General features: G+C 39.1%; 2 protein-coding genes across 2 annotated transcripts; one reads left to right on the top strand and one right to left on the bottom strand.

The window, feature by feature from the left end:
* Positions 1-565: 565 nt before the first annotated feature.
* On the bottom strand, positions 566-2,911 carry LOC103603060 (transcription elongation factor A protein-like 4). The gene is made up of 2 exons (XM_008587534.1): positions 2,532-2,911; positions 566-2,205 (listed from the first exon to the last, which is right to left on the bottom strand). The coding sequence occupies exon 2, from the start codon at positions 2,176-2,178 to the stop codon at positions 1,597-1,599; it is 582 nt and encodes a 193-aa protein (XP_008585756.1). The 5' UTR covers positions 2,179-2,205; positions 2,532-2,911; the 3' UTR covers positions 566-1,596.
* A 30-nt stretch (positions 2,912-2,941) lies between these two features.
* LOC103603067 (histone H2B, sperm-like) lies at positions 2,942-11,409 on the top strand. Its single transcript, XM_008587540.1, has 3 exons — positions 2,942-2,977; positions 3,163-3,401; positions 11,232-11,409. The coding sequence occupies exons 1-3, from the start codon at positions 2,942-2,944 to the stop codon at positions 11,407-11,409; spliced, it is 453 nt and encodes a 150-aa protein (XP_008585762.1).
* The last annotated feature ends 1,756 nt before the right edge of the window (positions 11,410-13,165 follow it).

The following is a 13,165-nucleotide window of genomic DNA, read 5'->3' as shown; positions in this document are numbered from 1 at the left end:
GAAAGTCTGAGAAACTCTCACAGCCAAGAGGAGCCTATGGAGACATGACAACTAAATGTACTGTGCTAACCTGGATGGGATCTTGGAACAGAAAGATGACATTAGGAGAAATCTGAATGAAGTATATACTTTAGTTAATAATATTGTATCAATATCGGTTTATTGTGACAAATGTACCATACTAATATGTTAGTAACAGGGGATATTGTGTTATGGGGTATATGGAAACTGTACTATCATTGCAGTAATTCTGTAAATCTACAACTGTCCTAAAATAAAAGTTCATTTAAAAATCAGTGTAAGAAAATAAAAGGCTATTGAAGAGCTTGGAGGAAAAAAATCACATAGATAGATGGGTCTGTTGAAACGGTAAGGCAGGACTTCACAATTTCTTGGGAGAAAATTCCTAAGAAAAATGTGTCAGCCGACAAGAGATTAACAGGTGAAAATAGCACAGAATCTGGTCACTCAGATTCTTCTCCTGGCCCAACCTCAAGCATCTAAATCCAGTGGAGACAGCTATGTGCAAAAACATACACAAACCAACAAATAACACGGAAAGAAGTGTTTTGTAAAACCTTTATAAAATATCAAGGCCCACGTGACAATTGTGCACTACCCACCCGTGTTATGGTAACTCTATTGTAGGTAAAAAGAAATTCTGTACCCTTCTGTTGGGACACAGTGTTGCTTTAGTTCATCACAGTCTCCAGTCCTCCCACAGCAGCAGGGGCCTTAGGAGGATGCAGGATCCATGAGAAGATGCACAGTGCCCAGCAGACATGGCATTACCAAGGGGGAAGTGGCACCCATGTCTCAGCTGTCTGGATTTGTTCCTGGACACAGGTGAGACCTCCCTCAGCCTTCCTCCAAGTATCTGGCTGGGTACTGGTTCTGATAGTGCATGGAAGAGGGTAGGAGCCAGCCCAACACAGCTTACACACTCAATACCTCATTTGATCTTCTCCACAGCCCTAGAAGGCAAGTTTTATCCCCATTTCACAAATAAAAAGGCTATCCCTTACAGCAGTGGGTCTCTAGTAGCTGTCAGGTTGATTCCTCCAGCTTCAAATACCACAGGTAATGTAACTTTTATCTAACATTTATATCCTGACAACAAGAATTTTAAGTGTCTCCATTGCCTTTCTAAGCTCACTGGACAGTTCTTTTGATTCCTATGTACTTACCCTATATTTTATCTTCTTTTTTTTTTTATGACAAAAGTAATGTGTTTTTAGGAGAAAATGGAGAAACAAAAAAGAACAGAAAAAAAAAATCACCCGCAGACTATCACTGTTAATCTTTTAGTGGACACAACTTTCAGAGTTGTTTGCTATACATAGATTACTAGGTAAATATCTTTGTTGTTTTACAAAAATGGACTAATGCCAAATATTTGGTTCTGCAAGTAGTGTTTTTTTTTTTTTTTTTAATTTTACAATGCACCATAGATATTTTTTCCAAGCAATGGATGAAATCTGATACTGAAACATCTGATACTGTTGCAGTTGGGTCAAAAGGCTGCTGGTAACAGGAGAGATGCCTAAATCGAAGTATTAACATAAGGTAAAGCAAGGTTAAAGCCGGCCAGGGGCACTATACATAAGGAATGTCTTCAGTGTCCCTTCGTGGGGCCCTGCAGCCACCCCTGAATTCTCTTGGGCCCCTCGGGTAGAAGGGGTCTTGTAAATTTCTTTGCATCCACAAAAATGCCCCCAACTTCTGTTTGCTTTTTCTCTTGTCATCCTCCACCTTAGCCATATTGTCAAATTCTCTTATCATATCATCATTGCTGAAATTCATATCATGTATGGCCTCTTTATACTGCTTGAGGTACTGGGCCAGCCCCTTGTCGGTTTTTCTTTTGGCTTTCCTAGGTATATCATCCTCAGGTGGGCGCTTTTCTGCGGCCCTTCTTTCACTTTCTGGCTCGCCTTCCTCTTTGGACTCTGCCTCCCTCTCTGGCTCTCCTTTTTCATTTGCCTTTTCCTCATTATCTGGCTTTTCCTTATCCTTTGGCATTCCCTCATCTTCTGTCTTTCCCACGTTTTCTAACTTTTCCTCATCTTCCCGAGTATAAGCTACTTCTGGCTTTTCCTCATCCTGTGGCTGTTCTTCATTTTCCATCTTTCCTTGGTTTGAAGGCATTCCTTCACTTTCATTGTAGGGTTTCTCCATGGTGAGGTTTCCCGTGCTTTTCCTGGCCTGGGGTGGGCGAAGGGAAGAGGAGACAAAGAGGACACATGGGAGCCTGGAGGTGTGGGGTGGAATGCAGGTGCAGACAGGTCTTGCACCTCGCCCCTTTTGAGGGGTCCCCTTACCTGCCCACCCCTTACTTACCCCACCAATCCTCCCGCACACGTGAGCCAACCCTGCCACATCCTCTGCACTCCTTCGGCAGCGTGCAAGGTGTGCGTGCATTGTAGGGGGAGGGAGGGGACGGGCAGTGGGGCCCCCAATTCTGCCCAGGCCGTGCCTCCACACTCTCAACCCTCTGGGTCCCGGTCCACGCCTCCCACCCTTTCACTGACCTGTAGAGACTCTAGACAGGTTGCGCCTCCTTGTCAGGCGTCAGAGTGTGCTGGGACAACAGCCACGTAGACCTGCAGACAGACGGGAGGCAGGGGCGGGGGCTGCGCGCTCATGGACTCACGCGGACTCGGGTCCCTTTCCTGATCCGGGCCCTCCTCACCGTCCTCACCCGACTGTTTCCACCCCTACCTCCCCCGCACCCCAGCCGCCATTTGTTCTCAGGCCTTGGGCACCAGACCACGATGCTTTCCAAACTATGTTTGTGTCTCTGTGTCCTTCTGCCCTGAAGGCAATTTGCCTCCCCACCCTCGCGGTCAACATTTTTCTGTACGCACGGAATGTTAGAGGGGGTTTATTTCCACTGTCTCACTGCTGGGGCGTCCCCCAGCTCACCATCTCCGGCTCCAAAATGGACGGAGGGCAGAGAAAAGGAGGTGCCCAGAAAGTTGGCATGGATATTTAGGGTGTCTGACTTCCCCCACTCTGCCCACTGGTTGCTTGCTCCCCCTCAGCCACCCTTAATCGTTTCCCCACCGCCATCTCCTTCTACAATTAGGCCAGCTTCCCTCGACCCGAACGCCAACCCCTATCCTTTCCCCTTACCGTACCCGCTCCTCCTCCCCTTTCCAGTGTTCCGCTGGCAGCGTGGAAGGCCCTTACACTGACCTGAAAGAAGCTGGAACAACAATTAGGAGCCCAGGGACTGGAGCGGACGGCTCAGGACCGCAGGCACAGAGGGCGGGCACCCGGCCTGGTGCCCACGTCTGCGCCGGCGGGTCACGTGAACGCCGCAGCACCGACTTCGGTCGCCCCCACGTCCCGCCTACTAGCCTGCGCTTGCCAGCCACCTACCACCTCTCCTTAAGCAGGTGTCGCCTCATCTCTCTGGGCCCTTCTGTCCTTTTCCTCTTGTTGAGAAGTTGGTCAAAGAGAGAATTTTGATGAAAATTACAAAAGCTTTGTCTGTGTATGTGGGTTGGGCGGTTTGGGGGAGGAGTCTTGCTAATGCTGCTTTTAAATTCCCTTGAAAGCCTGTAGACACACCCAATGACATTGTATAAATATGAACTTAGGTATTGTTCGAAGAGTAGAATATTGCACTTTAGAAAAAATTTAGGAAAATATTTCCCCCAAAATGAAATTGTTCCTTTTTCCTGACATGCACGTAAACATACATTTTCTAATGAATAATAAAAAAAATTATATTTGAAGCAGAATGAAAGAACGATTAATTTATCTTAAGTGAAAACATGAATATGCAACGGACAATGACCAGACAACATATGACAATAGAACTGTGACGCACAACATTTGCAGCAAGCAGCCCAGGAAGCCAAACAGCCTCTTTAGCAATCTTCAGGACTTGATCAACTTACCAGCCTTATCATTTTTTGCCAGGTGACCAACAAGAAAAAGCCAAATATGTACCCCTAACTAATCACATAAAATGCCCCGCTTCTAGTTGGCCTGCCTCCAGCTTCCCCATGCCAACAACCTCCAATCAGAGCGTACCTGAAGTCTTCCGTTTTTTTTGTTTGTTTGTTTTAACTGTAAGCTTTCCCACTTCCCTGCTTGCTTTAGAATCTCTGCCAAACACAGGTGGTGGTGGCTGACTCCCTTGCTACAAGCTGTGAATAAGTAGCCTCTGTTTGTTCTCATATGGATAGTCTCCGTTTATCTCCATATAAGCTTTTGATGTGGAAGGCCTTCAAATACGTAACAACAAAATGATGAACGATTAAGGAAAACGTTAATAGATTTGATTACATGAAAACTTGTAATAGATTTGTTGAAGGATTGGGGATACGTGCACTCTCTCCTGCTCTTGTTGATTGTATTGCTAAAAATTTTCTGAAGGCCAACTGTGTAAATTGTTTAAAAGTATAAATGTTTGATATTTTGGTCCAGTGATTCCACTTCTAATATTTACCCACAGAAATAATTACTGCGTGCCAAAATCTAATCTTATGTTTAAAAAATATTTTATGTTTTAAAAATTCTCATAGCAATTATCTATTGAGCATTTATTTCCTTGCTGCTACTGGGGCTACAGTAGTGATCCTGTTGACTTAGCTTATAGCAGGAAAAAACAGAACATCACAAGTTCCATCAAACAGATTTAGTTACATAATCTTCTTAGTACATCGGTTTACCCCGGTTATCTTTTGGTGTTTGGTTTAGATAAATAATTAATCCTTATATTTTGGGCACTTAATATACAGTAAAAATAATTACTAACTACCCATCATTCCAATGGATGGTGGCACTACTATGGGTGGTGGGACACAAAGGACAGCCATGGTGTGTGGTGGTGCCCTCTAGAGAATGCCACTTATGTGCTAGGCACCGTACTAGCTCCCTTACCTTATCTGGTGTGCTATTTCATTTATCCCTGATGGAGAAACTCACACTTCAAGGAAGCAGAATGACTTGTAAATATACAGTCTTTTTTTTTTCTTTTAAAAGATGACCGGTAAGGGGATCTTAACCCTTGATTTGGTGTTGTCAGCACCACGCTCACCGAGTGAGCAAACCGGCCATCCCTATAATGGGATCCGAACCCGGGGCCTTGGTGTTATCAGCACCGCACTCTCCCGAGTGAGTCACAGGCCGGCCCTAAATATACGGTCTTAACTCAGTGTAGTACTGGAATAAGCAGAGTAAGAGGAATAAAACAAGACAGCCCATTAACACACCCAAGTATATGAGGTTTTAGCGTTTGATAAGGAAACATTTCCTTTTTTTTTTTCTTAAAGATGACCGGTAAGGGGATCTTAACCCTTGGCTTGGTGGTGTCAGCACCACGCTCAGCCAGTGAACAAACCGGCCATCCCTATATAGGATCTGAACCCATAGCCTTGGTGTTATCAGCACCGCACTCTACCGAGTGAGCCACGGGCTGGCCCCTTGATAAGGAAACATTTCTGATCAGTAGTAAAAAATAGGTTATTAAAGAAATTACATTTGTATAATTAAATATTTGAGGGAAAATGAAGAGCTTTTTTTCCTGACATTCAAATCTTTTCAGAGTAGGCAAGAGAAATGAAATAAAAGGCATACAAACTGGAAGGAAAAAAGTAAAACTGTATTTGCAGATGACATGATCTTGTATGTAGAAAATCCCAAAATATCCACTCAAGAACTGTAAGAAATAATAAGTGAATTCAGCTATGTGGCAGAATACAAGACAGATAAACAAAAATCAACTATATTTCTTTATGATAGCAATAAACAATTCAAAGAGGAAAGTAAGAAAACAATTTCATTTAAAATAGCATCAAACTTTAAAGAAATTTTATGTATAATTGTTGTGTATTTATTCTGTTATGCGAAAAGAGAACACCTGTTTAGTGTTTCACTTTAGACTGGTGCCTGTTTTGTTAATGTAGCTGTGCCACAAATTCTCCTTTATATTTAAAAAATGTTATGGCTTTGAATTATGATTTATTTTGACTGTGGAATAAATACATGAATGAAAAATAATATAGCATCAAAAAATAAAGCACTGAGAAATTAATTTAATAAAAAGTCCTAGACTTATACACCAAAAACTACAGAATATCATTGAAAGAAAAAGAATACCTGAATAAATGGAAAGACATTCTGTGTTCATAGATCAGTATACTTAATATTGTTAAAATGTGTAATATTTCTCAAATTGATCTACAGATTCAACGTAATCTCTATCAATATCTCAGCTGGATTCTTTTGCAGAAATTGACAAGCTGATCCCAAAATTCATATGAAATTTCAAAGAACCCAGAATAGAAAACATTATTTTAAAAAAGGACAAAGTTGGAGGCCTCACACTTTCAGAATTCAAAACTTACTATAAAACTACAGGAATCAAGACAGTGTGGTACTGGCATAAGGACATATAGATCAATGACAGTCCAGAAATAAACTCTCACATTTATAGTCAATTGATTTTCTACCACAGTGCCAAGAAAATTCACTAGTGAAAAAATAGTCTTTTCAACAAATGGTTCTGAGACAAATGGATATCTACATACAAAAATGAATACAGACCCTTACCTAATACCATATATGAAACTTAAAATGTATTAAAGTTCTAAATGTAAGAGCTAAAACTATTAAACTCTTAGAAGAAAACATAGATATAATCCGTCATTCAGGCAATAGTTTCTAAGATATGACACCAGAAGCTCAAGCAACAAAATAAATATAGGTAAATAGGACTTCATCAAAATATAAAACTTTTGTGATTCAAAGGACACCATCAAGAAAGTGAGAAGATAACTAACAGAATGGGAGAAAATTTTTGCAAGTAATATGTCTGATAAGGGACTTTATAGTGTATAAAGAACTCTTACAACTATATAATCAAAAGACTACTCAATTTTAAAATGGAAAGGGATCTGAATGGATATTTCTCCAAAGAAAATGTACAAATGGCCAATAAACATATAAAATGGTGTTCAACATCATTAGCCATCAGGAAAATGGAAATCAAAACCACGATGAGATATTACTTCATACACACTAGGGTGGATATAATCAAAAAGGGAGATAATAATATGTATTGTCAAAGATGTAAAGAAATTGGAACCATCACATACTGCAGATGAGAATGTCAAATGGTGCATCACTGTGGAAAACAGTTTGGCAGTTCCTTAAAATGTTAAACATGGAGTTACCATATGATTCAATAATTCCACTCCTAGGTATATACCCAAGGGAAATGAAAAAGATATGTACACACAAAAATGTGAATGCACATGTTCCTGGCAACTTTATTCATAATAGTTAGAAAGTGGAAATATCCCAAGTTAATGTGTTAGGTTATATTTTCAGGCCTATGTGCTTGGAGGTAAATAACTCAACATTCAAATAGATTGTGTGTGTTGCGGGGGAGAGTCACCTTATTTTTCTTACATCATGTTATGGCTTGAATATTTTTGTCCCCTCCAAAATTCATGTTGAGACTTAATCCTCAATGCAACATTATTAAGAGGTGGAACCCCTAGGAGATGATTAGGCCATAAGGGCTCTGCCTTCACTGAATAGGATTATGGTTTTATAAAAGTGCTGGAGAGAACTAATCCTTTTTTATCCTTCCGTCATCTGCCATATGAGTACTCAGCAACACGGTGCCATCTTGGAAGCAGAAACCAGGCCCTCGCCAGACACGGAACCTGCTGACGCCTTGATCTTGGACTTTCAGCTTCCATAACTATGAGAACTAAATTTCTGTTTATAAGTCACCCAGTCTTAGGTATTTTGTTATGCAGCACAAATGGAGTAAGACACCACATTTCCTTAATGTGATGTGTGAAGCAGGAGATATGTCCACTACTACTAGCCCTGGATTCATATCCTTAAATCACTAGGATTAGAAGCAAAGGATTAAACGATCAAGCAAACAAACAAATGACAGGCGAAGAACCACATCAATTTCCTCTTCGATCTCCAAGGCCAAACATACTAGAAAGGCTCTTATTGGTTCAGCTGGGTCACCTCCCCACACTTTGGTGGTGGCTTAAAGGCTGCGATCCTTCACTGGCTGAGTCATTGGAGGCTGGGGCATGGAGCTGCTCTCATTGTACGCTCCCATCATCTATGTGATGCATAATTGCAGGTCATTAAGGTTTGTGTTTTTTTAAAAAGTGAGATTATAGACTGGAAAAGAATAGAATCGAATAAGTCTGAAATGTAATAAAATAGCAATTCCAGAGTCTGGAGAGCTTGGTATGGATGTTCTCGAAACCTTTGATTTAATATATTTCTGTGTTTTTTGTTTTTATTATGTATTAAAATGAATTAAATTTTTTTTGTGATTTTTTATTCTATTAACACTGCTTTGATATGTTATTTTGGCTTATATTTACTTCCAGCACTAACTGCTATTTCCCTTAACATTATAATATAATACATAATATATAATATTATTTACTTACAGCATTAACAGCTATTTCCCTTAGTCTTTTTCGTAAAACAGAATTAGGGCATAATTGCTTACTTAGTCTCCTTGTTCCTTATTTGCCCACCAGGTTAATAGTCAGATGTACTCATTGCCCCTTCTGGTCTTTAAACATCACTCAATCGGCCCTGCATTCTCAGCCAAATTTTAGTGCTTTTTAGATGTTTTCACTAATGCTTCTATTTACTTTCTGAATTTACAACAGCAAAATGGCCAAAACACTATAACTGTCCTAATGAATTTGATGTGTTAAAATTCCTTCTTACATGATATAACATGTATGAAGCCAGTGATAGAATAACATTGGTAAAATACCTGTATGGCATACTGATAGACATTGGCATTTTGAAGCACCAATAATTAACATGATATAAATTAAGTGACTTAATGAAATACTGTTTTTTTCTGAACACGTCCACAGCTCTTTCTCTGAACACACATCTGGCTCTGAAAAGAGAGTTAGGTTTTCCAAAATTTTATTTCAAACATGTGAGTCAATTATGTGGTATCCCCTTGGAGGATTTACTTGCTGATGATTTTAGTTCTTCTAGGTCTTCTTTGCAGTAAAATCCTTTTTCAAGTCCTTTTATAAGATTTTTTAAATATACTAGATAATGATAAATAGTAGTCCTGATGGGAAGGCTCAATTTCTCTGAGTCCTGACTCTAATGATAGTCATGATGGTATTTAACCATGAAACAAACATTATCCAGCTTATATTAGCAAAGGAATTTAAAGCATGTACTGAGAATAACTGAAGATTATCTTTTTTTCCTTTAACATCTGTATTAGTCCATTTCTGTTGTTTATATAAAATAATTAAAACTGAGTGATTTATAAAGAAATGAAATTTATTGCTTACAGTTTCTGAGGCTGGGAAGTCCAAAGTCAATTTGATGGTGGCAACAATGACCCAGGGATCTTAAATTGGAAGATGGTGGAAGCAGAGAGCGCAGAGAGAAAGATGGACTCTCCTCTTCTTTTAAAGCCCTCAGAACCACGCCCTTGACCACCATTTTTAATCCATTCGCTAAGGCAGGGTCCTACAATCAGATCACCTCTTCAAGGCTCCACTTTTCAATTACCATAATAGGATTTCCCACTCTCTTAACAGTCACAGTGGAAGCTAAGTTTATTATACATAAAACTTGGTGAACACAATCCAAGCTTAAGTGAGTTTTGGGTGGACATAATTCAATCCACTACAACATCATAACGTGAATCATATGTGTATTTTACTGAAACATCTTTGTACTCTTGGATGGATCCTGATTTATCCTTTTTACTTCATCTTTAGCTGTGATGCCAATTTAATATTTTAAATTAAATGTTAATTTAAATATTAACTAGTTAATTAATTTTAATTAGTTACAGTGTCAGTCAATATTTTATGTAGGATTGTTATATCCCCATTCTCAAATCTGACGCTCAGAACTCTTTTTAGCATGCTTCCTTCACATTATATTTCCTTTAAATAAAACTGAGATCTTTTTCTTCTTCATACTCTGACACCATTTCATTAACAGAAAAAAAAAAACACCTGTTCTTTGAGGGTGTGACATAAAATGCTTTTGGAAGCCTGGCCATTTGTGATGGTAATTCACTGATGGCCTCAGTTTCTTTCATTCTTCTTAGTCCTTAAGTCCCTTTTTTCAGAGGGGGATAGGTTTAATTTCTGTAATTCATATTTCACAAATATATACACTTTATCAATATTTTCAGTTGTATTATCATAGATATTTGTAAGAGATATCTTTTACATTGAATAATATTTTTTATTATTCCCTTTTTCTCTCTAAGGAAGTTATTTAGACGTGTAGTTTAGTCATTTTTTTCAGCCAAGAACTCTATATTTATTCAAAAATTATACAGTTTAGGGCATTTTTCTAGGACCTAAGTATTGTCAAGAAAACAATTTTTAACTTGTTTAATGTTTAAGAATATTTCACATTTTAATAAATATTCCTATTTTTGTTTGTGCTCTCTGTTTGGAGACTGTGGCTTTGCCATCTTTCCTTTTTCCAGTTCACTGAGGTTTTTGATCAGAATTGGAGGCAGCGGCTGGTCAGCCAGGTCTCTTGTTTTCCAGCAACTCCTCCCCCAAGTCTGAGAGTTCCTGCTCAAGTCAGGGTGGCTTAGGCCAGGATAACGGTAGATTCTGGGTTGGTGAACAAATGGCACAAATGTGGCCAGCATCACTCCTCTGGTGTCACGGACCTGGGTTACAGAGGTCAGAGTCTCACAAGGAACTGATGCTGAAATTTCTACAATTTAGCTGCTGTAGATGCTTCCTCAAAGTGCTCTTGGTGGAGTCTACAGGAAGTTTTCAGTCAGCCTGAATATTCCATGCCTTCTAATTGGATCACGCAAGGCAGGAGAACTATCCACTCACATTTACCTTTGTGTGGTTTGACAGCGTTCCCCCGTGTTACATGTTTGTCGAATTAGAGAGTGTGTGTACACAAGACCTTATTTGAATACAGGGCCTATAAGTGGGCACCACCCTGTAACCAATCACCACTCTCTTTCATTCCAAGGTACTGGAAAACTATGTCTATTGTGGCTGAGCATTCTTCTAAATGTCTCTACCCAGAAGGGCTTTAAGAAAGCCATTTCCAAAACAGAGAAGGGCAAGATGTGAAAAGAGATGCCACCGATGCCACCGAGACAATGACTCCTGTGTCTACAGGTTCTGAAGCAGGTTCACCCTGCATTTCGTTTAATTAAATACCATGTGAATCGCGAATTCTTCTGTTAGCGACCTCTTCGAGCGCCTCGCCGAGGAGGCCGGCTGCCTGGCCCGTTACAACCAGCGCTGCACCCTCACCTCACAGGACATCCAGGCCGCCGTGCACCTGCTGCTGACCGGGGAGCTCCGCAAGCAAGCCGTGGCGGAGGGCACCAGGGCTGTGCTCAGGTTCACCATGAGCACATGAACCGCCTCCTGCCCCCGGGCACGGCCCCCCAAAGGCTCTTTTCAGAGCCGCCCCAGATGGTGTGCAAAGAACCCTATGCCGGTAAGTAAGGTTGTTTCTGCTCTGGTTTGTGAGGTGTAGCGTCCTGCTATTTAAAAAAATTTTTTTTTTACAAGTACCTAAATATCAATTTTAGTTTAATACATCAATGGTCTAACTTGTTTAAAAAATAAATAGTGGGTTTCGCTCAAGAATGTTGCATTATACCATTTTACTAAAGACTTAGTTCTTTTAGATAGTTTTCTAGGTCAGCTTTTCACGGGGTCTGTAGAATAATGCTATTTACTTTTCCCACTCTCATTCTCTTAGAAATATGTGGTGAAATTTTCTAAAGATGCATTATGTATCACATTTCAACAAATTAAGTGCAGGAACAGAGAAAAATCTAAAAGGTTTCTATTAGGACAGATATTAAAGAGCTTTTTCAAATATATATTTTAAAATTCTCATTTCCTCATGACTTTTTTAGAAAATACAGTTTTCATATGATTTTATAACTTCGATTTACATGATATAATGGATATTTTTTGTAAATTTTAAATGAATTAAAATAAATATATTAAATTTTTTCAGGTTTAATATTTAATAAGTAAATATTGACACATATAGTTGCATGAAATTTTAAATCTTCATTACTTTTTAACTGAAAGTACTTAGCCTCTTTCTCAGCGGCTTTTTTACAAGAAGGGAGGGCTGTCCCTTCCCTCCCACCAGACAAAATTCATTCACATGTTTATGGACAGAAATTATTTGCATTGTTATAAGTTACTTAAAGCTTACAGAATTATAAAATAACTCCCACAGAATTAGAATCAAACAACCCAGAAAAGTGTACTATAGATAAAACATAATTTTCCTTTGAAGAACATTTTCCCTGTTTGATAAATATTAATTATTTCCATGTTTAATAAATATTAATCTCAAAGAATGATTATTCTTGACCACAAAATAAGGCTGAACTCATTACATTTGGCTTGATTATTTACATAGGTGCAGCAGGAATGCTAATTTACTATATAGCCCTTCTTTAGTTTTCTTTGCTGAGAGTTTTCATAATGATAATAACACTGGACTATTTAAAATTGTGGTAAAATATGCATAATATAAAATTTACCATATAAACGATTTTTTTGTTGTCCAGATCAGTGACATTAAATACATTTGCATTGCTGTGCAACCGTTACCACCATCCATCTCCAGACGTTTTTATCTTCCCAAACTGAAACTGTGCCGATTAAACAGTAACTTCCCACCCCACCCACCCCTGTAACCATTATTCTATTTTCTGTCTCTGTCAGCCTGACTACTTTAGGTACCTCGTATGGGGGTACGTCAAAAGATTCGTGGAAAAATATAATTAAAAGGTAATAGAATAATTTCATATATATTTTTTTCTTTTTGGCAACTGACTGGTACAGGGATCTGAACTCGTCGACCTCGGTGTTACAACACAGGGCACTAACCAACTGAGCTAACCGGCCAGCCCTATAAACTTTCTTTTAATTGAAACATAATTGATTGTATATATCCATGGGGTACAGCATGGAATATCCATACCTGTGTGCAATATGTGATGCTCTAGTCAGATAATTATTATATCCAACATTACACAATGTAGTCATTTTTTGTGGCCCTTTACCAGTTTCATGCTAACCTCCCCCACCTCTCATTGTCTCCATTCTGTTCTCTCCTTTTGAAAGTTCAATGAATTATTGTG

Source organism: Galeopterus variegatus, unplaced genomic scaffold, assembly GCF_000696425.1.
Source record: "Galeopterus variegatus unplaced genomic scaffold, G_variegatus-3.0.2 Scaffold4420, whole genome shotgun sequence".
In the NCBI taxonomy this organism is placed as follows: domain Eukaryota; kingdom Metazoa; phylum Chordata; class Mammalia; order Dermoptera; family Cynocephalidae; genus Galeopterus; species Galeopterus variegatus.
Note: the sequence above shows the minus strand (reverse complement) of the source record. Positions and strands in the feature narration are given on the sequence as shown.

Bases quoted from the DNA above. Each gene is read 5' to 3' on its own strand.
- LOC103603060 (XM_008587534.1), bottom strand. From the start codon at position 2,178: ATGGAGAAACCCTACAATGAAAGTGAAGGAATGCCTTCAAACCAAGGA.
- LOC103603067 (XM_008587540.1), top strand. From the start codon at position 2,942: ATGGACGGAGGGCAGAGAAAAGGAGGTGCCCAGAAA. The intron at 2,978-3,162 runs GTTGGCATGGAT...TCCCCTTTCCAG, and splicing joins GAAAAGGAGGTGCCCAGAAA to TGTTCCGCTGGCAGCGTGGA. The intron at 3,402-11,231 runs GTGTCGCCTCAT...TTCTTCTGTTAG, and splicing joins TACCACCTCTCCTTAAGCAG to CGACCTCTTCGAGCGCCTCG.